The sequence below is a fragment of the Phyllobates terribilis genome, unplaced genomic scaffold (genome assembly GCF_046119375.1).
Source record: "Phyllobates terribilis strain yellow unplaced genomic scaffold, ASM4611937v1 Scaffold_4__5_contigs__length_816908805, whole genome shotgun sequence".
Taxonomy (NCBI): Eukaryota; Metazoa; Chordata; class Amphibia; order Anura; family Dendrobatidae; genus Phyllobates; species Phyllobates terribilis.
Window position 1 is genome coordinate 289,487,302 of NW_027362764.1, and position 27,834 is coordinate 289,515,135.

At 41.9% G+C, this 27,834-nt stretch overlaps 1 protein-coding gene across 1 annotated transcript in view; it reads left to right on the plus strand.

Moving 5' to 3' along the window:
* Positions 1 to 27,834, plus strand: part of STAC (SH3 and cysteine rich domain) — a 474,096-nt gene that overhangs the window by 436,091 nt on the left and 10,171 nt on the right. The window contains exons 8-10 of the mRNA XM_073678295.1: positions 1,121 to 1,203; positions 8,072 to 8,123; positions 13,416 to 13,553. Coding sequence (XP_073534396.1) covers positions 1,121 to 1,203; positions 8,072 to 8,123; positions 13,416 to 13,553 — 273 coding nt within the window. The remainder of the gene's footprint in view (positions 1 to 1,120; positions 1,204 to 8,071; positions 8,124 to 13,415; positions 13,554 to 27,834) is intronic.

Genomic DNA, 27,834 nt, shown 5'->3' on the forward strand with positions numbered 1-27,834 from the left:
GAGCAAAGATGCATTCTGTTTTTGATAGACTTTAGTAGCCAGGAGCATCATAAAGGAAAAATGTACACAAAATTTTCTCCTAAGCCTGATTATAGCAATCAAGGATAATATGTATAACTTATGGGGTTTTTATAAACAAAACATTGTTTTTTTTAATTTAGCTATTAAGAGTATGAGAAACATACTTCCTATATTGTCTACCATATGATATATTACTCCTATAAGGAACAAGAAGAAAGAAGAATAAGATGGATATAAAACAAAAGTGTAAACAATATTTAAAACAATATAACATAAAACTTAAAAAGTTGTGAACAGAATCAAAAAAGATTCATTATCTTTAACAAAATAACAATAAAGACACCCCACTTACTGAAAAAATGTCCTACTACCTTGGAAAAAAAATAAAATGAATATGAATCTGGTAGCCACATAATTCCCAGAGTACTAAAGTTTTGTAATCTGTGTAACCACAATATAATGTAAATAGTATATGGCGTAAAATTATGAATCCATTGATTTATTTGTAATAATAATGGACTATATGTCACATTTAATTTCTTTTACATAAAGATAAAAAAACTCTAGAATCTAACTCTAGAAACCACTGTTAAAAACAAGAAAGTATAACTTGTGTTAGCAAATACATAAAGTATAGCGGCAGTGACATATGCAAGAAAGAATGAACCTCATACTACCGTTTGGGAGCACATAAGGTATGGTTGCAAAATTTCATGAAGTTTTAAATGAATGTTAATGCTTTCACGTGACAATATGTTGTTTTTTGGTCCAAGATTTTTGTTTTATTCAATTCTTATTTTATCATAATGGAGGTATAGCTTTGTTTTACTTATCCAAATCCCATCTAGTAAATTACATTAATAGTTGTAAACTAGTATTTTTTAACAGCATTAATGCAAAATATTCATTAGAATGTCTATATATTTTCTCATTAACACATAATAGTAACCTCACATAATGTTGCTTCTTTTCTTTTCTTTTAGTTATACACTACATTGGATTTTCTCACATGAATTTCTCATGTCATATATGTTTTAAAATGTGAACGAATACTATTTCCTAATTCATATATGTCTTTTTCTGTTTTCTATTGCTTCAGATACCAATATTTAAAGATGCAGAAGATACTTTTGTTGCCTTGTACAAATTTGTACCACAAGAAAATCAAGACTTAGCAATGAGGTAACTGTGTTTTACTAAAATATTCGTTCAGAACAGCTCCAGGACTGTTATTGGTAAAAAGGATTTAAAGGGAATTTGTCAGCAGGTTTAGCTGTGTAATCTGAGAGTAGCATGGTGTAGGTCCTGAGACTCTGGTTCCAGCGATGTGTTACTTTCTGGGCTGCATGCTGTTATTTTGATACCAATACAGTTATCTCTGCTGAAGATGTAGCAGTTCTCTGAATGCTGAGCTCTGTGTAACTCCACCCACACTGCTGATTGGCATCTCATCAAAAACCGCTAATCAGTGGTTGGGGCCGAGGTACACAGAGCAATTGACTAGGAGACACCTTTGACCTTAAGTGATAATCTCCTGCTGACAAAACACTGATTTTGTTGAAACAGCAACACACAGCATAGTAAGAGATACATTGCTGGAATCAGGCTCTCAGCCTCCACATCATGCTGGTATCATATTCCCTTTAAAAGCTTCATGTATTGTTTCATTCAAATATTCTTCTGGTATATAGTTCAATATATTGAGGAATTTTATTTTATTTCCTAAAGTTACTTATTGTACTATAATTGGACACATACTATACGTTTTGGCTCAGATTTGTCATTGCCTTTACATCTTTTTTTTGTGCATTTTTATGTATTTATTTTTTAAAGACTATTTTATATGTGCTCGTCTGTGTTTTTTTTGTGTTTTCTGCTTTATCGGCGGAGTCTAGCGATTTCAGATGTTTCGACTGATTTATCAACTGCAACGATTTAAAAGTCGCAAAGTTTGGCACAACTCCAATCCAGTCCTCCAATGGTGTATTGTTGAGTACGCCAGTATTTTATCATAGTGTTTCCATTATTTTGTACAATATACAACTGTTGGTGCCAATAAGTCACAAAGACATTCAAGACAGAAAAAAGAACATGTTAGACTTTGCGTCAAATACATAAATCGCTTGCATCATTTTGAAGAATTTAGTGCCAAAAACAGCAACTAACACCACAAGACGAAAAAGTAAAAGGGGTTAAAAAAATGCAAATAATAACTAAGGGCCTACGTCCATGATTTCCTTAGTTATAGGGAATTTGTCACCAGGTTTTTGCTATACTATCTGAGTACAATTATATAAAGGTTTACCAAGATCATATTAGACTAGGGCACATTAGCATGCATAAGTAAGAGTGTGCCCATGTAACTCCAAAACATGAAAAAAAACAGAGAAACTAGGAGTTTTTTGTACAAAAATATAACAAAATTTTTATTAAATACACATGTATACATATTAGCAAGAAGACAATATGGGTAAAACCAGTGTGCATAAAGAGCAGTGTCAGGAAACCCCCCCCAGAACAAAAGAACTGGTCAGAGGTTATCTATGATTGTATGATTGTATACTAGGTATGGGCCGGGAAAAGCGGAATATTTAAGGCTAATCATAACAGGTTAATCCAGGTAGTGTATATAAAGCAAGTAATAGGAGTATAAACACACAGTGTGCCTGCTAAATTACAAACTCCCAGGGCCACCATCAACACACACAGTACAGACCAAAAGTTTGGACACACCTTCGCATTTAAAGATTTTTCTGTATTTTCATGATTTTGAAAATTGTACAATCACACTGAAGGGATCAAACTATGAATTAACACATGTGGAATTATATACTTAACAAAAAAGTGTGAAACAACTGAAAATATGTCTTCTATTCTAGGTTCTTCAAAGTAGCCACCTTTTGCTTTGATGACTGCTTTGCACACTCTTGGCATTCTCTTGATGAGCTTCAAGAGGTAGTGACCGGAAATGGTTTTCACTTCACAGGTGTGCCATGTCATGTTTAATAAGTGGGATTTCTTGCCTTATAAATGGGGTTGGGACCATCAGTTGTGTTGTGCAGAAGTCAGGTGGATATACAGCTGATAGTCCTACTGAATAGACTGTTAGAATTTGTATTATGCCAAGAAAAAAGCAGCTAAGTAAAGAAAAACAAGTGGCCATCATTACTTTAAGAAATGAAGGTCAGTCAGTCCGAAAAATTGGGCAAACTTTGAATGTGTCCCCAAGTGCAGTTGCAAAAACCATCAAGCGCTACAAAGAAATTGGCTCACATGAGGACCGCCCCAGGAAAGGAAGACCAAGAGTCACTTCTGCTTCTGAGGATACGTTTATCCGAGTCACCAGCCTCAGAAATCGCAAGTTAACAGCAGCTCCGATTAGAGACCAGGTCAATGCCACACAGAGTTCTAGCAGCAGACACATCTCTACAACAACTGTTAAGAGGAGACTTTGTGCAGCAGGCCTTCATGGTAAAATAGCTGCTAGTAAACCACTAATAAGGACAGGCAACAAGCAGAAGAGACTTATTTGGGCTAAAGAACACAGGGAATGGACATTAGACCAGTGGAAATCTGTGCTTTGCTCTAATGAGTCCAAATTTGAGATCTTTGGTTCCAACCACCGGGTCTTTGTGCGATGCAGAAAAGGTGAACGGATGGACTCTACATGCCTGGTTCCCACCGTGAAGCATGGAGGAGGAGGTGTGATGGTGTGGGGGTGCTTTGCTGGTGACACTGTTGGGCATTTATTCAAAATTGAAGCCATACTGAACCAGCATGGCTACCAGAGCATGTTGCAGCGGCATGCTATTCCATCCGGTTTGCGTTTAGTTGGACCATCATTTATTTTTCAACAGGACAATGACCACAAACACACCTCCAGGCTGTGTAAGGGCTATTTGACCAAGGAGGAGAGTGATGGGGTGCTACGCCAGATGACCTGGCCTCCACAGTCACCAGACCTGAACCCTATCGAGATGGTTTGGGGTGAGCTGGACCGCAGAGTGAAGGCAAAAGGGCCAACAAGTGCTAAGCATCTCTGGGAACTCCTTCAAGATTGTTGGAAGACCATTTCCGGTGACTACCTTTTGAAGCTCATCAAGAGAATGCCAAGAGTGTGCAAAGCAGTCATCAAAGCAAAAGGTGGCTACTTTGAAGAACCTAGAATAGAAGACATATTTTCAGTTGTTTCACACTCTGTTGTTAAGTATATAATTCCACATGTGTTAATTCATAGTTTTGATGCCTTCAGTGTGAATGTACAATTTTCATAGTCATGAAAATACAGAAAAATCTTTAAATTAGAAGGTGTGTCCAAACTTTTGGTCTGTACTGTATATAAGTACCAGAGTATTGTACCACAAAGCCTAAGACCGCTTACCCTAATTGTAGTGTCCCAAAGACCCTCAGACCGGTAGCTGGGGAGGATTGGCGTCTTCCCAACGCACGTTTCGCGTTGCCTGTGCTTTGCTTTCTCAAGGGAAGTGAAGTACAATATATGGGTATAGACCTGGAGATCTACCAGATCTCTGAATGCTGAGCTCTGTATAACTCCACCCACACCACTGATTGGCAGCTTTCTATGTACACTGTGCATAGGCAGAAAGCTGCCAATCAGTGCTTGGGATAGGTTCTACAGTGCTCATAAATATGGAGACCAACATGGAGCAGATTTTCTAGTCCTATAGTCATAATTTTCTGCTGATAAAACAGTGATTTTAGCAAAATGACAGCAGTTAGCCCAGTAAGTGCTACATCATTGGAAGCAGGGATTCTGCCTCTACATTATGTTGCTCTCAGATTAGGTAGAAAAACTTTGTGACATATTCCTTTAACAGTAAAATTCTTAGAACTGGTTTATGTTAATAGCATCTGTATTCTGCTTTGGAAATATCCTGGATTTTTTATCACTCGTTGTGCTATATAAAACTTTGCTACACCTCTATGACTTGATGTTCTTGGCTTCAGTAGATTTTGCAGGTGCAGATGAATGATCTATTGCTGAACACTAAATGAAATCTGCTACCTGAAATGTTTGCACAGTTTATTCACGGCCCAAATGTTACAACCGTGACAGATAAACAACCTCCAAGTAGACAGTGCTGAAAACTCATTTACCGTACACCAGCTGAGGCTTTCCATCATAGCGCAACTGTAAAGCAGCAGTGACAAAAAGAAACATTATTATGTAAAGCGTGTGTAGAGCAGCCAGTCCCTAAAACAAATCAAGCCCTGTCACTGTAAAACAAAGGGAACCTGTCACCTGTTTGATGCTGCCCAAACTGCGTGCATCAGTGCTTGTCTGGATGATTACCAGAGCCTTTAAGGCTACGTGCCCACAATGAGCTTTTGGTGAGTTTTTGATGTTGCAGAATTTCTGCACCATTTCTGCACCTATTATAGGTTACTTGTGTTTTGACATATGTTTTATTCTGTTTTTGACACTGCGTTTTTTCTCTTTTTGGTATGTCATGCTTTAAGTAAAGCTGCTTTGTTTTTGATTCTTCCTCCTATTTGGCTTTGATAAAGCTTCACATGAGTCACATGAGGATTACATCTGTTTTAGTGTGTTTCTGCAGTAGAAACGCACTAAAAAACTCGTGTTTTTTACCTGCTTTTTTCAATGGAGAAAATCTGCACAGAAAACTCAGCGTACCTGCAAGAGAAATTGACATGTTGCAGATTTGAAACATGCACCGTAGGTCAGTTTACACTGAGAAAAATAAAAGCACAACAGGCATGAGATTTCTAGAAATCCCATCCACTTTGCTGTAACTGTAAGACGTTGCGTTTTTGAAATAGCTAAAGTCCACACCATCAAAAACTCAAAAAAACTCATCATGAGCACACAGCCTAAGAGAAATACTCTTTAAAGAGACCACAGCTGGAGGTGAGACTAGCCCGGCACCACCATGGTTTACTTCTCCCAGTAACGCTGTGGTGATTTACAGATCTCTCCCATAGTGAGAGACCTGTCAATCATTTTGACATTGAATGATGATGGGAAAATCCCATCAGTGGCGGTGCCATACTAGCCTCATCACAAGCTATGGTCCCTATAAAGTGTATTTTTCCTGAAACACTGGAGCATTCCAGAGAAAATAATACCTGGCTACAGTTGTGCAACCAGTCTCTGATCTATGATGCTTGAGTTTTGGCATCATGAATCAGATGATAGGTTCCCTTTTAAAAAAAAAAGCTTAGCGTCACATTTTTGTTTGTATGTCATTACCCAGAAATGCTGGACAGAATCACAGCTGATCACCTGCTTATGTAGCCGCTGACAAGCACTTGGACCACCAGGGCTAGAGAGAGATGCCCAAGCTGCCATGGCTGTTACAGGCTCATATAAGTATTAACAGAGAGAAAAAAATGTTCTGGCTGTCGGAATACTGTGAGGCTAAAGTTTTATTACAGGCCCTTAAATTAGAACAGTATGGCAATGTAGACCTGGAATTAAAAGTTTGTGCTCCTCTGTTTGAGACAACCCTGGGATTGGACAAACAAAATTTTATAAGGAAAAGTTCATATCAAAGCCAGATTTATGATGAAAGGGACTTTGTTTTCCTAAGGGTTTTGTGGTACAATGGACAGCAATAATAGCTTAGCCTGCAGTATTATTTTTGGTGTCCAAAATACTGCAACTCTAATATGCTCCATTTTTTTTATCCAAATCTGATTCTGATAATAAATATATTTCCATAAAAATAAATGCACAAAGCAGTTCTGCAAGAGTTATGGAGTCATGGTGGGCCCCATGTCTATCCTACTCTTCGCTTGTCAAGGATGGAGCATGTTTCCAATAAAGCCATGTTTCCTTCCTGGCTAGAATCAGTTCAATTTAGCAATATCTTCATAGGCATAGGCCCTTAGCATCAAATTCACATGCTGCAGTTTTCTGTGGTCGTTTATACAGTTCTTTTTTAAAAACCCAAATCCAGGAGTGAGCCATAACATATGCACTTTGTTTTCAATGAAACTCTATCCTGAGTTTAAGCTATAAAACTTTTGGTTGTCCTAACCAGGGGAGGACATATAATTGGTGCAACCTGGGCAGCCGAACAGGGGCCCAAGAAGTAAGGGGCCCATCTCCACCTCCAAAACAGGTGGAATTATGCATTATGATGAGCTATTGGACGGCAAAGGGCAAATATGCTGCTCTTGTACCGGGGCCCTTTTCTATCTGTGCCCAGCAGTGGTCCAAACTATTGTAACACTGGTTTTACAGAGGCACATTACAGCCCCATAAGACAAGGACAGGATCAAGTTCCCATATTTTGAGATCTTTAAGAAAGGATTTTACTTATCTGAAAGAAACCATAAATAGATTAAATCTAGTCTTTGCCTCTAGATTTATGGCTTGTCAAATGCTAATGTTAAACTGGCAAGGACAGGCCGAGCAGTTGAATAAAGTCATTGTGCATAACAAGGAGGAATTATGTATGTGCTATAAAAGTTCCTTTGAAAGCTGACTGACTTTCCCTATGGTTACTTTAATGGCTGCCATTAGTAGTTATCACTCAGCATCTGTTATACTGTACATAACATATAGATGTAGCATCCACCAATGTAATGGCTATTGCGCTGCATGCATTATTAGCATAGTGTGCCTCAGCGCTCTATATTATTTGCACAGTGTGATTGCTCTCAATTACTTTATTGCGTAGTGTCCTACACAAATAGCAAAGGTGTGCTATGCTATCGCCATAATATGTTGAAGTAGTCAAGTTGGCCGTTCTTACCTCTAGGCCGAGGTAACAAATGAAAAAGTGAATATTTTTAAAATCATTTGTGTAAATAGAAAACAGCGCAGAATACTATATCTTCTTGTTTTATCATGGAGCCGATCCTCTGATAGATTGAAACACATAGCACAATATAATAATAAGTTATTATAAATATGTAAATGAAAGTAAGGTAACAAATAGTGTTTTCCAGCTATTTACAAGACCAACAACAACGTATGTTCAATGTATATACATCTCATAAACGTGCATCTCATTTAAAGAAAAATAATCCATTTTTGTTTGGTGGATTTCTTTTTTTGTAGACCTGGAGACAAAATAACTATATTGGATGATTCAAATGAAGACTGGTGGAAGGTAAATTTCATTTGGACAACAGTGGTCAGCATGTAATATTTTTAGATAATGATTACTGATGTTTTTTGCCCTATAGTCCAATAAACTCTATATGAGATACTATGGCAGATGTATTGATATGGTAAAATTACCATAAAACATCAATCAATATATATTCTTTTTTATGAAGTCTGCTCTTAAGGGCTCATTCACACGGCCATAGATTTGGGCCGATTATGCTAATGTCACTTGGATCAAACTCTGTCAGAGATTCAGCTGAGTTAGAATGCGAAGGAGAAAAGAGGTATGCCAAAAAGGGAATCACCTTAAATTAAAAATTGTTTATTAGTGATGTATACAAAAAAGACAGATAGCACTTGATATTAAAAGCAATTGAAAACCCAAAGTAGGAATCACCAAAACATAATTCTTGATTTGCTCATAATACCTCCAATACCTCCTATGGATAATATACCAAAGATATCAACTGCATTCTTATATAGATATGTAATGCATGGTAGAGGAATATAAATAACACAAACAATACCAAATGTAATATTGCTGAAGCCTAACTAATGAACCAATTGGAATAAATGTGCAACAAAAAGAAAAAAATGATGAAAACAATAATATGTGTGACAGATCACTGTCAAATCCTGACTGACCTGCCTAGTTTTCCAAAGGTATAAAATATATAGACTAGAGATCACATTGGATATATATGCTACCAGCACAATATAGGAAAGAGGTGATCACAGATAATCCTGAATGTTGGTCAAAAAGCAAGGTTATAGAGGTCATACAGGGTTTGGATAGGTAGAGGAGGTGGGAAGAAGAGCCCCATGAGTATCACCACCAGTGTTGTGTCTTCCTCAGGGGTAATATCGAATTTGAGCTGAGTGCCATCTTAGTGTGATCTCTTCTCTTGCATGAGAGAATCATAGCGCAGGTGCAGAGAAGATGGAGAATTTAATTTCTCCATCTTCTCCATTGTCTGTGTCTGCGGTAATCTGACTGCAACCGGATGTATTCCGAGTGCAGGCTGATGTTTCACAAGCACCCATAGACTCGTATGGGTGCGCGTGATCCAATTATGAGATGAATGGGAAAACAAAATCAAACTGGCATAAGAAAACAATCGCAGATCTGCACTGTCCTATTGTATAACACTGGGCCGAGTGCCATCCGATAAAATATTGGATAGCACTAGGCCGTGTTATACGCTAGTGTGAGTGAGCCCTTATTGTGAGTCAAGCACCTGTCATACAACTTTAGAGTCACATGGCAATCTCACCAATAGAAATGCAATTGGACTTAAACTGAATCTGTCAGTAGGACCAACACTCATAAGATGTTTATATGGGCATGTAGGTCATAGGAGGAAGAATAAAATGATACCTTGATATCGCTGATCCGATGTCTTATTCCTGAGAAATCCACATTTATCTCATATGAAAATGAGCTGTTAAGACCTATGGGCCAGACACTGATCTACCTGATAATTGGTCTCCAAACTTAATTTTACATGAAAGGGGGAGTTCCCAGTGTGAGACATGTAATTGCCACTCTTTGCTCTCCTGATCTCACTGCAGAGCTGTGTGTGATTATGCCTGACACATCTGCAGGTTCCTCTCAGCTTCAGCTTCCATCTCACAGGCAGACAGGGTTGCAATATTGTTGCAATACAACAGAGCTCAGAGAGCTGCAAAAAATGTGTTTGCAAGGGGGCAAAGTGTAGTTCTACTGTTTGGTGTTAGTTACATGTCTCACACTGGTAATGCACCCTTTCATTTACAATAATCTCTGGAGGCCAATTCTTGGGGAGATCAGTGTTCGGCCTATCCTTACAGCTCATTTACATATAAGAAAAACATGGAATAAGACATCAGATCGCAGATATCAAGGTATCATTTTATTCAGCTTCCTATCACCTGTGTGTCCATACAGACGGGTTAGTCCTACTGACAGATTCCCTTTAACCTAATGCATCTGAAACAAGAACATTAGCATGGGTTTGTCTTCATGAATAAAATGGGCTTAATGTACGTATATGCATTACTTTTGTTAACTCAACTAGTTTCACAGATAGGAGACATCAAACGCATCAAAGAACTTAGCTTGTTTACGAGTTCTAGTTTCTCCGTTGATAAATCCTTTTAGAGCTTGTTTTAAAAATAGAATGGCTTTGTCCTCTGCTTTTTCAACCCCCTGATATGACACACATGCCAGATGCTTGATGTACAATATAATAAACATAAAAATATATTTTAAGTGTTTAAAACACATACTGCACAGTTGCCAAGAAAACCCTGAAATAGTGTTGCTTTCATCACATTCATTATCAGTAATTGCCTCAAATTCAGGGTTTGATTCCATCAAAGGACTGCACGTCATATACAGGATGCTTAAAGGGGCTTTTCAGTCTCAGAAAACCCCTATTTCCAGGTTTTATTTGTTTTTTAAAAAATAAGCTATGCTTTGCTTATTCCCCTTATCAAGATCTGTGGTTCTTGCTATTTATTATTGTCTACAGTGCTAATGTCACGCCGACAACTCTGCAGCAAATCAGTGAGCTCAGTGGCTCGGAGCAGCTTGTGCCATCCACACGGTCACAGCCACTGTTTGGCTGTAGCAATGTCAATGCAACATTATCGTTGCAGATTATAACAGACACTGGGAGCATCACCAGACACTCAGATTTGTACCTGTGGGGGATGAGGTTTGGGGGTTTTCTGAAACAAGAAAACCCCTTTAAGACTGTCCGAGGGAAAGACAAGGACATGATCATGCATCCAGCTGTACTTAGGAGTTTTAACTTGAAATATTAATGGATTGAATTGCAAAAAAAAAAATTAAAAAGGAAACCTAAAAATATAGGCAAAAGGCTGATACATCTTGGGTGAAACACTCCAAGAATGATTTATTGGGAAAGTAGATGCGTCACATGAAATTGGAATGGTGGGACACATCTACAACATGAGAACCTGTTACGCTCGCACCCGGACTGACTGACGTGAGAGTGATTAGTGATCCCACTGTACCATGAACTGAGGAGTGCCTGGAGGGGTGTAACTAAGTATCAACCCGATCCGACCAAGGTCGCACGGCGGCTTAGTCGACTCCATGGACCAAGGAGGAACCGAGCAGAGGGACCAGGTGCGACTCCAGGTCAGACCCCGGTCACAGTTGTTGACCCACACTGGGAATGCAGGAACAGGCAGGTTAGACTGGCATACAGGCAGGTGGGTATTGGCAAGTATGGCTGGTATGCAGACAGGTGGGTACTGGCAAGTACGGCTGGTATGCAGACAGGTTGGTTCTGGCAAGCACGGCTGGTATGCAGACAGGTAGGCACTGGCAAGCACGGCTGGTATGCAGACAGGTGGGCACTGGCAAGCATGGCTGGTATGCAGACAGGGAGAAACTGGTAAGCACGGCTGGAGTGCAGACAGGGAGGTACTAGCAGGTTGGAGCGCAGGCTGGATAGGGTCCAGTACAGACTCGGAGACAGGTACAGAACCGCAGATGTGGTAGACAAGCAGAGTAAAGTGAAACCGCCGGAGCAGAGGACAAGGCAGAGCAGAGAGGAACTGCCGGAGTGGTGGGCAAGGCAGAGTAGAGAGAAGCCGCCGGAGTGGTGGGCAAGGCAGAGCAGAGGGAAGCCGCCGGAGCGGTGGGCAAGTCAGAGCAGAGAGAATCCGCCGGAGCGGTGGGTAGGGCAGAGCAGAGGGAAGCCGCCGGAGCGGTGGGCAAGTCAGAGCAGAGAGAAACCGCCGGAGCGGTGTTCAAGACAGGGTGGAGCGAAACCGCAGGAGCGGTGGACAAGGCAGAGAGGACAGGGCTCTGTTCACATGGAACAGACTGGAAAATGCAGGAAGATGGCTAGAACACAGGAGGAAGATACGGAGGAAGGGAAAAGGGACAAGCAGAACCAGATACACACAAGGTACTTCCTATGAAGTAGCGAGTGGACACAAAACTCACAAACAGAAGTACAGAGACAACGAGTTGGAGTTAGGTGCAGGTTCAGATACTGCAGGAAAAGGGAAGTTACAGACATAGAGGCAGGTAACAGGCTAGGATACAGTTCAGACAGGAACTGCTACTGCAATGAGATACAAGAACGAGCCTGGGTATACAGCCCCCAGAGTGGTGGAAACAGACTAGAAGTCACAGGTAATAGACCTGGATATGCAGCCCCCAGAGTGGCAGAAACAGACTAGAAGTCACAGGTAACAGGCCTGGGTATACTGCCCCCAGAGTGGCGGAAACAGACTAGAAGTCAGAGATAACAGGTCTGGGTATGCAGCTCCCAGAGTGGTGGAAACAGACTAGAAACAGGACAGGACCTGGCAATTCAGTAGCAAAGACTAACTGAGTGAAGGTGTTGCTCAGGCACCTCCTTCTGGGTGGACAGGGTTTAAATATCCAGTGACTCACAGCACTAGGCTGGAGATGCATTAGGGGTGCGCCCACAGCAGCTTTAAGAATCGGGAAGTAACCGGGCCGCTGCCCTAAGCAGTCAGTCAAGAGACATGCACACAGCATGAACTGGAGCACGGTTTGCAGGCTGGACTGACAGGCAAGATTGCGGACTTGCATAGTATGAGGTGGTGCACTATGCAAGCACACCGCCAGGGATGTTACAGAGCCATTTGTTCACTGATCTTTTGCCTTACCTGGTCCATTTCACTATAGTTCCACTGACCAAACTCACTAACAGACCACTTCTTTGAGAAGATTAGACCTTTATCCAGAACAGACAGCCCGTGGCCAATTTCAGTTTTATCAGATATGCTTTAGGATGCATGTTTCACATATCTTCATAGAGAATTAATAAAATAATTTGCCTCTGTGATTTATTAGCCAGAACTGATAGAGTTTAGAAAAATTTTCAATTGCATAGTAGAACTTCGCACATGTATGCATTACACCTACAGCCTATTAACATGAATTGGATCGGGCAACATGAATCTAATGACAAGTTCTAGAGGAGTACATAGAAATCATGGGTCCCCGTAGTATCAGTCCTAATTGTCCCCACCACCATTCAGGATGCAGATACAGTTGAAAGTGGTCAGCCGCTATTAGCGGTACGCCACTGACAGGTTCCCTTTAATGTGTTATAGCTTTGCAAATGGTTCCTGTGTTAACCAAAGTGGGCCTACATGGGTAAGTCAACAAGTCAGCATTGATAGGCTTTGGTCTATTTGAACTATATTTTGGAGATATTTCACACAAAAATAGTTTAAAATTGACATTTGAGGTGATAATTTATTAAATCTCAAAATTTACCATCTGTTTTTTTCACAGGGTAAAATAGAGGACAGAATTGGATTTTTCCCTGCTAATTTTGTACAAAAGATCCAAAGCAATGAGATACTTTTTCGCTGTACCAGAACATTCATTGGGTGCAAAGAACAAGGACAGATAACTATAAAGGAAAATCAGGTAATGCTTTATTTGTGTTTTCACGTACTAATGTTCACAGGACAGTCATAGTTTTTCTAAAGATGGGCAGATCTTCACAAATTTAGTAAAAAAATAGAAACTTTCGCCCCAATTCATAAAGGTGATTACTTCAGAATGCTGGCCTATAATGCTTTGAAAAGTATTAACATTTTGCTCAACGTGGAGTTGACCAAAAATTTTGTAATTTTTGACATTTTCAATCCATTTTTGGCCAGCTCCACCAAAATGGCCGAAAAAGGATTTGTGGCAAGAAGCACATCTCTTAATGAATCAGGCACATCTTAAAAGTATCTTTTGCCTCTGACTCCGTGACGCACCTGACTCTAGCACGCTCCTTTAAGAAAAATGGCATGTACTTGTTGAGAACAAAAGTGGGCAAGAGTTCACACTAGGTAAAAAAATAACCTCTTCATGAAATTCTAATTCAATTTGAAATTTAATATTTTAGTTTTAATGATGATGATTTACAGTATATTGTGCCTTTCGCAAGCATTGGTTTTAAAGGGTATCAGTCAGTAAGATCAACCTTCATAAGCCGTCTATATGGGCATGTAGGTCATGAGGAGCTGAATAAAATAATACCTTGATATCTGCAATCCGATGTCTTATTTGAGAGAATTTCACATTTTTCTTAATATGTAAAAGAGCTGTTAAGATCTATGGGACAGACATAGCTCTCCCTGTTAATCTTCCTCCAGCGCTTATTTTAAATGAAAGGGGGTATTACCAGTATGAGACATGTAATAATTGACAGGCTGTTTTCTTAATCTATATGTCTTGCATTGTTAACTCCCCCTTTAGTTTAAAAGTAGATTATCAGGGAGATATGTGTCTGGCCCAAAGTCCTGAACAGCTCATTACTTAAAAAATAAAAAATAAAGGAATAAGACATTGTATTGCAGATATCAAGGTATCATATTGTTCAACTTTTTATAACCTACATGCCTTTATAGACGGCTAATGAGTGTTGATCTTACTGACAGATTTCCTTTAAGGGGCAATTTTTCTCCTTGTGGATAGTGCCAAGCCAGCGTAAGTAGACTTATAAGGCATGCAATTCTGCATTCGAAATTTAATTATGCAAATAGCCTCATCCCAGAAGAAAGGGACAAGGTCGCTAGTGCTACCTAGAGGAGCATGGCATGGCCTTTTAAGTCTCCAAATGCCAACGTGGCTCTCTCCATAAGGAGTATCTTTAACACTTATACCTCTGTCAAAGGCCTCTCACTACTGATGAGCGAGCACTAAAATGCTCGGATACTCGTTACTCGACCCAAGCAACGAGCCCAATGTACAGTAAATCTATGGGAAACTCAAGCATTTTTCCAGCGCACCCCCCCCCCAGTGGTCTGCAGAGGGCCTAAAAATTGCCCAAATCGATGGGAACAGTGCTCAAATGACATGGGAACAGCATGGGGAAGACCCCTGGAAGCATCTTTGACTTCCAGGTCACTGCTGTCAACAATGTTGTCAGAGTATTACGCTACTTTTACGGACTCACAATAAAACATACAAAAACGAAACCAAAATGGATTTTCCTGGGAAAAATATTAAGGAACATCCTTTCCATGGTAATGACTTGTATATAAGGCAAAATAAATAGCCAAAAACAAAAATACTCCTCCACACCTTGGGCTATGTTCACACATAGAGAAAACCTGGGAGTCTGAACTGAAACGTAAATTGATGTGCATGCAAAATGTAAATGCATGTAAGGCCACTAGACAGAGAAAAACCAAAGACAAGCAAAATACCCAAATAACTGGAAGTAAATGGATAAATCACAAGAGCATAAAAATAATGATAAATAATAAAGGGTATTTAGTTAACATAATTTTGATCAAAATAATGTAAAAGCCATCCCGCCACATCACGGCAACCCTTATGGGACAGTCCTAACTCTAATATTAAAACCTTACCATTTGTCAAGTGACATACATATGGATAAGGGCAGAGAGACTGAACCCTAGTAGAAGCATGGACCTGAGAGGCAGAATGAACCTTTCAGCTCAGACAAAGGGCGGCCACACCCTTATATGCACTGAAGCACACTAAACTGCAAAGTCTCTCTGCCCTTATCCATATGTTTGCCACTTGACAAATGGTAAGGTTTTAATATTAGAGTTAGGACTGTCCCATAAGGGTTGCCGTGATGTGGCGGGATGGCTTTTACATCATTTTGATCAAAATTATGTTAACTAAATACCCTTTATTATTTATCATTATTTTTATGCACTTGCGATTTATCCATTTACTTCCAGTTATTTGGGTATTTTGCTTGTCTTTGGTTTCTCTATGTTCACACATACCGTTTTTGATGCGTTTTTGCACTTTTGCATTGCTTTCAATGGTGAAAAATATATTCACCGGGAAATGTTATTTTAACATTTTACTACCTTATCTGGCCATGTGGTGTGTGAGACATGATCAGACACATCCTATTTCATTTACGAAGGAGGGACTCTGAAAGTCAAAAGACTATTTTTATAGGGCAATCAGGCAGTCCTTACTATTCTTAAATGCTAGCGGCAGGGCAGGCCAGGACCTCCAAGGCGTAGAGAGTCAGTTCATGCCTTGTGTCCACCTTGGATACCCAATAATTATAAGGTACAGAGGAATCCCGGAGGATGTTGGTAGTGTTCCTCTGCCTCTGCTGTATTGGATTTGTGTCTCTCTCACCTGTACTCCTTTGTTCTCCAACAAACTGTGACCTCTGCCACCAGCGTTTTCAGATGGGAATTTTTTTAATAATTCCGCAACAATGGCCTTCTGGTACTGCCCCATTTTATTAGGCCTGTCCGCCACGGGAATAAGAGGTAGAAAGTTCCTCTTGTAGCGTGGGTCTAGAAGTGTCACCAACCAGTAATGACTGTCACCCAAAATTTGGACAATGCGAGAGTCAGGGAAAAGGCAGCGTAACATACACTCAGCGATGTGTGCCAGACTGCTAACAGGCAAGACTTCCGTGTCCTCACCAAGAGGATGACTGACCATGCTCTCCTCCTCATCCTCCTCCTCTTCCCTGTCCTTGGGCCATCCACGCTGATCAGAAGGTATGACAGTTGTGCAGGTAGCACCGTCTATAGAGCAGGAAACTGGCTCCTGTTCTTACTCCTTCTCTTCCTCATTGTCACCCAGTCCACCTTGGGATGAGATGAAGCTGGGCTGTTTAGAATCAACCTGTATGGTTCCTTGCTCCATCTCATCGTGCTCCGCCTGCAACGCATCCTCTTTGATTGTGAGCAGAGAGCGTTTCACAAGACAGAGAAGCAGGATGGTGACGCTAACTATGGCGTCATCGCCGCTCACCATCTTGGTGGAGTCCTCAAAGTTTTAGAGGAGGGTACATATGTCTGACATCCATGTCCACTCCTGAGGTCTTATGTGTGGAGTCTGAACTGAATAATGACGGCATTGTTGATGCCGGTAGTCAACAACTGCCCTCTTCTGCTCACAAATCCTTCCAAACATCTGCAATGTAGAGTTCCAATGCGTGGGGACATCACACACCAGTCTGTGAGCCGGAAGCTGCAAACGCTGCTGAAACACGGCAAGGGCTACAGAAGCTGTAAGTGACTTTCTAAAATGGGCACACAGGTGGTGTACTTTGACAAGCAGAGCTGGCAGCTCCGGGAAGGTTTTGAGAAACCGCTGAACCATGAGGTTAAGCACATGGGCCATGCATGGTATGTGTGTGAGCTTGCTTCCCTCAGAGCCACCACCAGGTTCCCGCCATTGTCACACACGACCATGTCTGTCTGTAGGTTCAGCGTTGTCAGCCACAGATCTGCCTGCTGTTTCAGAGCTGTCCTCTACTCTTCAGCGTTGTGCGGTTTGTCACCTGAGCATATTAGCTTCAGCACAGACTGTTGCCGCTTGGCCGAGGCAGTGCTGCAGTGATTCCAGCTTGAGACTGATGTGGTCATTTCTGAGATGGAGGCTGAAGAGGAGGAGAAGGAGGTGCAGGAGCTGTAGAATGTTGGGGCAACCCTGATTGACTCAGGGCGCGCAATCCTTGGCTTCGGGATGATCTGTTCCGTCCCAAGGTCCGACTGAGTCCCGGCTTCCACTATGTTAACCCAGTGTGCCGTGAGTGAGATGTACCGTCCTTGCCCACAAGTTCTTGTTTACCTTGGTTAGGTGGACTTTCCCAGTAACTGCATTGTTGAGGGCACGGCTAATGTTTTGGGATACGTGCTCGTGTAATGCGGGGACGGCACACCGGGAGAAATATTGGCTGCTGTGGACTGAGTACCGAGGGATGGCCGCCGCCATCAGGTTGCGGAAAGCTTCCGTCTCCACGAGCCTAAAAGGCAACATTTCGAGTGCAAGAGTCGCGAAATGTGTGAATTTAGTAGTGTGGCTTGTGGGGCGTTAGCTGCATATTTGTGTTTCTGTTCCAAGGACTGGGGTATGGACAGCTGAACGCTGCGCTGGGACAAGCGTGGACGTGCTTGCTGATGGTGCTACTTGAGACTGTGCAATGACAGGTGCAGGGCAGGAGGCATCTTCGCATGCACCATGGAGAGAATTGGCTTGCACACACAACAGAGGAAGAAGCAGTGGTGCCACCTGCAGACACTGTTCCTGGACCCTGGGGTTCGGCCCACTTAGTCGGGTACTTTGTTGCCATGTGTCTGATCATGATGGTGGTGGTCAGGCTTGTAGTTTTGCTACCCCTGCTGATTTTGGCCTTTTTGGGATTATCTACAGAGTCTTTAAAAACAACCAGATTCGGGAAGACCAAACAGTTGTACTGGCAACTTCCGTTGTGTTGATGTTACGGGGAATGGTTGCCCACCTTCTGTCTGGGGCCACCACACTGCTTCTTCCTGCCTGTTGTGGTGCTACACCTCTCTCCCCCTGTTTGCTGCTGTCTCTGCTCTGTATGTCCCCCTTCCAGGTTTGGTCAGTTACTATATCATTCACCACCTCGTCTTCCACTTCCGCACCCTGGTCCTCCTCCTGACTTTCTGGCAATTGTGTCTCATTATCGTCCACCTCTTGTGACACTTTCCCACCGTCACCTTCGTGTGACCGTGGCTGCTCAAATATTTGGGCATAGCTTCATGCGATCTCCTCTTGCCTCACTTCAAGTGGACCGGGCAAGAGGCCCGAATCTATAAATGGAAAATTGAACAGCTCTTCGAAGTGTCCAAGTGTGGGATCAGTTGTCTCCGGGCACTTGGCATGGTGGGAGGAAGGAGGATCAGAGTGAGGAATATGCAGTCCAGACTCACGGCTACTGAGACTTGACCATGTGGAAGACAGGATGGTGGTGGTGGTGGCTAAGTGACTGGAAGCATTATCTGCTATCCAACCAATAACCTTTTCACACTGCTCTGTGTTCAATAGTTGAGTTCTGCGGTCCCTTATTAATTGAGACAGGAAGGTCGAGCGAGAAGATCTGGGTGTTTGTTGTGGCACAATTTCAGGTATCCCACAGCCTCGGCCTCGTCCTCGCCCTTCGCATCCACCATCATCATCATCACGTCCACTTTCCATCGTCCCTTGCCACGCGCCTTGCCCATTTTAATTGGACAATATTTTCCATGTTCACTACAAATGGCTGGATTTGAACCTTACTGATATGTGATTTGTGTGACGCACAGACCACAGTTTTAAATAGCTGGCCTGTAGGTAACTTTTTTTTAACACCGACCTCGTGTCAGTAACTTCACTGACACACTGCAACAAAATTTCAATGGAGGCCAGAAATGGCAGAATTATCAGCGCACTTATATGTGATCCGAGTGACGGACAAACCACAGTTTTAACTAGCTGGCCTGTAGGTAACTATTTTTAACAGCGACCTCGAGTCAATAACATCGCTAACACACTGCAACAAAATTTCAATGGAGGCCATAAATGGCAGAATTTTCAGCGCACTTATATGTGATCCTTGTGACGGACAGACCACAGTTTTAAATAGCTGGCCTGTAGGTAACTATTTTTAACACCGACCATGTGTCAGTAATTTCACTGACACACTGCAACAAAATTTCAATGGAGGCCAGAAGTGGCAGAATTTTCAGCGCACTTATATGTTATATATGTGACCGACAAACCATAGTTTTAAATAGCTGGATTTTTAGTACTGTAATATGGAAAGGATTTGGCTGTATTCTGCAGTGCCAACAAGCAAATGGAACAGAAAAACGGTGTTCTCTGGATTGCTTTTTAAGAAAATAATCAGGATTAAGATCCAAAAATTATTCCTGGCCCCTGATACCTGGGGCTATTTCTAGAAATATCTGTAAAAGTACCAGCAGCAGACAGAACTGGAATGGACCCACTTGCTATATGCTCTGCAGTCTGCCACATACACTGCCTGCCTGCCTAGCACTGATATCTATGCAGCTGGATTAGTCCTCAGAAGGACTGTTAGTTGTGATGGATATGTGAATAATATATGGTGGTATACCTACACTAACTAAGAAACAAACAAATCTCTCCCTAGCTCAGCAGCACCTCTCCTTAAACTGCCTTATTCTGGAGTAGACTGTGACGAGCATGGTGGCGTCAGGTCTGATATAAACCTGATGACGCTGTGCGGCCAGCCAATCACTGTGATGCCACAACCAACATGGCTGCGGTATTACTGTGTGTGGTAAACAATCCCTGCATGTTCATTGCCGCTCTAAAGAGCATGAAACATGGAGGGAGGGGACCGAGCTCCCATTTAGGTTTTGAGAAACCGTTGAACCACGAGGTTAAGCACATGGGCCAGGCATGGAATGTGTGTGAGATCGCCTCTCTTCAGAGCCACCACCAGGTTCCGGCCATTGTCACACACGACCATGCCTGGCTGTAGGGTCAGCGTTGTCAGCCACAGATCTGTCTGCTCTTTTAGAGCAGTCCACAACTTTTCAGCACTGTGTGGTTTGTCATCTAAGCATATTAGCTTCAGCACAGCCTGTTGTCGCTTGGCCGAGGCATTGCTGCAGTGCTTCCAGCTTGTGACTGATGTGGTTACTTCAGAGATGGAGGCTGAAGAGGAGGAGGAGGAGGTGCAGGAGCTGTAGAATGTTGGGGCAACCCTGATTGACTCAGGGCCCGCAATCCTCGGCTTCGGGAGGATGTGTTCCGTCCCAAGGTCCGACTGAATCCCGGCTTTCACTATATTAACCCTGTGTGCCGTCAGAGAGATGTGCCATCCCTGCCCACATGCACTTGTCTACGTGTCCGTGGTTAGATGGATTTTCCCAGTAACTGCGTTGTTGGGGACACGGCTAATGTTGTGGGATACGTGCTTGTGTAATGCGGGGACTGCACACTGGGAGAAATAGTGACGGCTGGGGACCGAGTACTGAGGGATGACCTCCGCCATCAGGTTGCAGAAAGCTTAGTCTCCACGAGCCTAGAAGGCAACATTTCAAGCGCAAGCACTCGCAAAATGTGTGAATTTAGTAGTGTGGCCTGTGGGGCGTTGGCTGCGTATTTGCGCCTGCATTCCAAGGACTGGGGTGGGGACAACTAAATGCTGCACTGGGACAAGGACATGGTTGCTGATGGTGCTAGTTGAGAGTGTACAACGACGGGTGCAGGGCAGGAGGCATCTTCGCATGCGCCATGGACAGGGGATTGGCGTGCATGCACAAGAGCGGAAGAAGCAGTGGTTTCAACCACAGTCACTGTTTCTGGACCCTGGGATTCGGCCCACTTAGTGGGGTGATTTTCTGCCATGTGCCTGATCATGCTGGTGGTAGTCAGTCTGCTAGTTTTGCAACCCCTGCTGATGCTGGCCTTCCAGGTTGTGCAAATGGCCTTTTTGGGGTTATCTGCAGAGTCTTTAAAAAACAACCAGACTCGGGAAGACCTAACAGTTGTTCTGGTAACTTCCGGCATGTTGATGTTACGGGGAGCACTTTCCCGCCTTCTGTCTGCAGCCACCACACTGCTTCTTCCTGCCTGTTGTGGTGCTACACCTCCCTCCCCCTGTGTGCTGCTGTCCTCCCTCTGCATGTCCCCCTGCCAGGTTGGGTCAGTTACTATATCATCCACCGCCTCGTCTTCCACTTTCCCACCCTGGTCCTCCTCCTGACTTTCTGTCAATTGTGTCTCATCATTATCCACCTCTTGCGACAGTAATTGCACTTTCCCACTGTTGTCTTCTTGTGACCGTGGCTACTCAAATATTTGGGCATCGCTACACATGTTCTCCTCTTGATGTGCTTGAAGCTGGTCGGGCAAGAGGCCTGAATCTATAAATGGAAAAGTGAACAGCTCTTCTGAGTGTCCAAGTGTGGGATAAGTTAACTCCGGGCATTCGGCATGGTGGGAGGAAGGAGGATCAGAGTGAATAATATGCGGTCCAGACTCATGGCTACTGAGACTTGACCGTGTGGAAGACAGGTTGGTGGTGGTGGCGAACTGATTGGAAGCATTATCTGCTGTCCAATTAACAACCTTTTGACACTGCTCTGTGTTCAATAGTGGTGTTCTGCGGTCCCCTATTAATTGGGACAGGAAAGTCGATCGACAAGATGTGGGTGTTTGTTGTGGCACAATTTCAGCTTGCCCATGGCCTCGGCCTCTGCATGTACCATCACCATCACGTCCACTTCCCCATCCCCTGCCACGCGCCTTGCCCATTTTAAATGGAGGACAATATTTTCCACATTCACTACAAATGGCTGGATTTGAACTGCAGTTATATGTGATAAGTCTGACAGACAACCATGATTTTAAATAGCGGTCCTTTAGTTTGCTAATACTATTCTTCACAGCACCCTCGTGTGAATAGCTTCACTGACACACTGCAACAAAATGTAAATTAAGGCTAGAAATGGCTGAATTTGGACCACAGTTATATGTGATATGTCTGAATGAAAACCACGGTTTTAAATAGCGGGCCTGTAGGTTACTATTCTTCACAGCTACCTTATGTGAATAGCTTCACTGACACACTGCAACAAAATGTAAATAGAGGCCAGAAATGGCTGATTTTGAACCGCAGTTATATGTGATACGTCTGATGGACAACCACGATTTTAAATAGCTGGCCTATAGTTTACTAATACTATTCTTCATAGCGACCTCTTGTGAATAGCTTCACTGACACTCTGCAACAAAATGTAAATGGAGGCCAGAAATGGCTGATTTTGGACTGCAGTTATATGTGGGATACGTCTGATGGACAACAAAGATTTTAAATAGCGGGCCTGTAGTTTACTAATACTATTCTTCACCGTGTCCTCGTGTGAATAGCTTCATTGACTCACTGCAACAAAATGTAAATGGAGACCAGAAAAGGCTGATTTTGGACCACAGTTATATGTGATACGTCTGACGGACAACCACGATTTTAAATAGCGGGCCTGTAGTTTACTAATTCTATGCTTCACAGCGACCTCGTGTGAATAGCTTCACTGACACACTGCAACAAAATGTAAATTGAGGCCAGAAGTGGCTGAATTTGGACCGCAGTTATATGTGATACGTCTGACGGACAACCACGATTTTAAATAGCGGGCCAGTAGGTTACTATTCTTCACAGCAACCACGCGTGAATAGCTTCACTGACACACTTTAACAAACTGTAAATGGAGGCCAATATTTTCCACATTCACTACAAATTTCTGGATTTTTATTGTTGTAATATGGAAAAAATCTGGCTGTATTCTGCAGTGCTAATAAGCAAATGGAGCAGAAAAATGGTGTACTCTGGATTGCTTTTTAAACAAATAATCAGGATTAAGATAAAAAAATTAGCCCTGGCCCTTGATAACTGGGGCTATGTCTACAAATATCTGTAACAACAGCAGCAGCAGACAGAACGTGAAATGGACCCTCCTGTGCTGCATGCACTGCAGTCTGCCACAAGCCTTGCCTGCCTGCCTAACTCCTGCTATCACCACTGAATATACTGTACAGACCAAAAGTTTGGACACACCTTCTCATTTAAAGATTTTTCTGTATTTTCATGACTATGAAAATTGTACATTCACACTGAAGGCATCAAAACTATGAATTAACACATGTGGAATTATATACTTAACAAAAAAGTGTGAAACAACTGAAAATGTATCTTATATTCTAGGTTCTTCAAAGTAGCCACCTTTTGCTTTGATGACTGCTTTGCACTCCAATTGTTTTCCTATCCTAAATCATATGGCAATGCCCTTTTTAGGGTTGATGTTAACTTTTAGGATTGCTACCTCCCATGGGTAATATTAGAGTCCCTGTCCTCTTTTTCTCTAAAAGGGATATTTTCATAGTAACATAGGCATTATATACCCACTGCACACCTCACTTATTGGACCATGTCCTTATTTAAGGCATTTATTTTTATTATTATCATGGATTTCTAAATGAATGTATTAGGCTTTGTTGAAATGAAATATAATCATGATTGTTTTAACTTCTACATCATATCTACATCTATCAGTTTTTTTCTATTGTACCCTTACTGCTTTGCTGGTGTGCTCTATAAAGCACAAACTCTATATGTGCAACCAAATATTAAGTTGAGGGTTCTAGCAATTTTGTACGGCCCATTTTTGGGGTTTTGTGTGAAATTAAGTCCAATTTGCCTTTTTTTCTCTGTTTTTGTGTGGTGTTTCAATACACACAAAGGAAATAAACATGTGTATAACAAAGCATACGTAATTGCAATAATTGTCAGGGAGAAATTCTTCATTTTCTGGAACAATTTCAAGGGTGCCAGCACATTCGGTCACTACATACAGACATTTACATAGGCAGACAGTCACAATAGTAAGGAACTATGAGGCTTACTTATGCCCCTGTCCTCCATGTAGTAATATAAATTAATGCAGTTAGATTTTAGTTTGATTTTGGTGAAACAATATACACTTCCTGTCATTAGAGTATTGTTACTACTATGTATACACAATATTTTGAAATGAAGTATATATCTATTTATAGACATTATATGATGCTTTTAATTTTTCTATTTAGCATTGGATTTTGTAATAATATCCATCTGTTTTACTTTAAAATGAAAGCGCAGATTTTGAAGCTATAATTGGTTGAAATAGAGTACACATTATCCCAAATTATAGCATGGGAATAATACACCGCCTGTTGATATAAATCATGGTAGGTGGCTGCTGTTTTTCCATTAACACATATCGTTGATGTACGTGTACGTGTTAATTTATCACTACAGGTGCAAATGGATAATCAACATGATATCTTTTGCCTTTGCACAAAGATTTTGCTTACTTAACTGTTATTACGGTTCTTTTCTCAATAACTGATCAGTCGTGCTTTTTCCTGGAAACATTATTGACAAAGGGATGAGTCTGGTATTGCAGAACAATACTATTTGCTGGATGCAGGTGCTTCTCACTAAATTAGATCATCAAAAAGTTAATTTACTTCAGTTCTTCAATACAAAAAGTGAAATTCATATATTATATAGAGTCAAAACAGACTATATTATATAGAGTCAAGCAGAGTGATCTATTTCAAGTGTTTATTTCTGTTAATGATGATTATGGCTTACAGCCAATGAAAACACAAAAGACTTTATCTCAGTAAATTAGAATATTTTATAACAACAGCTTGAAAAATGTTTTTAAAATCTGAAATGTTGGACTACTGAAATGTATGTTCAGTAAATGCACTCAATACTTGATCGGGGCTCTTTTTGCATCAATTACTGCATCAATGTGGTGTAGCATGGAGGCAATCAGTCTGTGGCACTGCTGAGATGTTATGGAAGCCCAGGTTGCTTTGATAGCAGCCTTCAGCTCCTCTGCATTGTTGGGTCTGGTGTCTCTCATCTTCCTCTTGACAATTCCCCATAGATTCTCTATGGGGTTAAGGTCAGGCGAGTTTGCTGGCCAATCAAGCACAGTGATACTGTTGTTTTTAAACCAGCTAATGGTATTTTTGGCAGTGTGGACAGGTGGCAAGTCCTGCTGGAGAATGAAATTTCCATCTCCAAAAAGCTAGTCGACAGAGGGAAGCATGAAGTGCTCTAAAATTTCCTGGTAGACGGCTGCGCTGACTTTGGTCGGTCTTGATAAAACACAGTGGACCTACACCAGCAGATGACATGGCTCCCCAAACCATCACTGATTGTGGACACTTCACACTAGACCTCAAGCAGCTTGGATTGTGTGCCTCTCCACTCTTTCTCCAGACTCTGGGACCTTGATTTCCAAATTAAATGCAAAATTTACTTTCATCTGAAAGCAACACCTTTGACCACTGAGCATCAGTCCAGGTCTTTTTCTCCTTGGCCCAGGTAAGACGCTTCTGAAGTTGTCTATTGGTCATGAGTGGCTTGACACAAGGAATGCGACACTTGTAGCCCAAGTCCTGGATATGTCTGTGTGTGGTGGCTCTTGAAGGAAGGAATCCAGCAGCAGTCCACTCCTTGTGAAACTCCCCCAAATATTTGAATGGCATTTTCTTAACAATCCTTCCTGCGGTTGTCCCGATTGCTTGTGCACCTTTTTCTACCACACTTTTTCTTTCCACTTACAGTTGTGCTCAAAAGTTTACATACCCTGGCAGATTTTTTCCTTTCTTGGCCTTGTTTCAGAGAATATGAATGATAACAAAATAACTTTTTCTCATCATCAGGGTAATTTGGATGTTTTTGGTTGTAATTAAGATTTAAAAAGAGAAAACACAGTAGTTTGACAATAAATGGCTGCACCCAACCAATAACCATGAGTGGAGAAAAAAGCATTAACAGAAATAAGCACTTGAAATAGATCACTCTGTTTGTAATGACTGCATACAATATGTGAGTTTCACTTTTTGCATTGAAAAACTGAAGAAAATTAACTTTTTGATGATATTTTAATTTTGTGAGAAGCACCTTTAGGTGCATGTACTGTAGTGTCAGGGTCACTAGACGATATGCATCTGTACAAAGATTCAATGAAAACAACAACTTAATGTGAGTACTTCTTTAAAGACTGGGGCTACACAGGGACTTTTGCCGTGACACCTTTCGTGTTTCCTTGGAGGTGCTGTTACAGTGCAATACAATTGAATGGGGTTACATTATAACCCCAAGGATACTGCATTTACGACAAATAAGTTGCAGAGAATACAATGTGGTTACACTTCTTGTGACTTGCTTGTCGCAGATGCAATACCCGCGGAATCATAATGCAGCCCCATTCACTTGTATTTTGCTGAGATGTAGCAGCAACATCAAACTTTTGATTATGCGACAGGTGTCACAGTCAAAGTCACTGTGTAGCCCCATCCATAAAAGGAATCTATCAGATCAGATAGTGTTATTAAGCAGCAGTTATGGGGTAAATCTGTAGATTGATACCAATATGAAGGTGCCCGGCCACTGTACTGAAGGTGCGGCACCTGGGAGACGATTAACTTTTTTCCTCCCAGAAGCCGCCAGTTTTCAGTCATGCAGGTGCAGCTACACCATTTGCTAAGCAGCAGCTGTAAACATGCCCTGGCACTTTGACTGACAGCCGGCTGGACACTGATGCACTGCAAAACCAGCTGTCAGTCAAAGTGCTGCTCACAGTGCATGCCTGCAGCTCCAGGGAGGAATACATTTTATTTTGTGCTGCACTTTCATTACTGCAGCCAGAAATCTTCATAACGCTATTAACCAGCAGATTAACCCTATATCTGCAAGGTAATAGCGTAATCTGCCCAGGCAGGTTCCTTTTAAGCTTTCTATATTGTATTGCGATCCTTTTTAAATCTTAGGCAATGACTAAATGAGTTTTTAGCCATTCACGCAATGTTTTTTAGTGTCTGAAAAATGCATCATAAATCTAGTGACATAACAGGCTGACGCTTGAAAATCTTCTGCAGATTTGCAGCTTCACATGCCACAGATCTCCAGATCAGATTCTGTATGAACTACAGCAAGATAAGGTTTCACATTGTAAAAAAGAAGACAAAATGCAAGAGTGTTTCATTGTGGCTGTCAGCATAAAATATTCATCAAAATCTACTTAAAATTTCCACCATGTGCATGTAGCACCCTGAGGGCTCGGCTGCTACAGGGGTATTGCACCTCAAACCAGAGGTGTGATATTCCACTCCCGGGTAAGGATGGATTGTGGACCAGGACTCGTTAGGCTGCATGCACCACACACACCCCATTTCCGAGGGACAGCTCAACGGTGCTCCCACAGAAGTGCAGGCACGACAGCTTCTGTCCCTGGCTGGAGTGGGGAGGGGGAGGAAAACCCAGTGGTGTAGGAGCAGATAGGGGTGGGTCTCTGGGCATAGGTAGGAGCCCATTGATTGCTAGTCACCTGGGCTCGGGTGTTAGAAGGAGGTATATAAG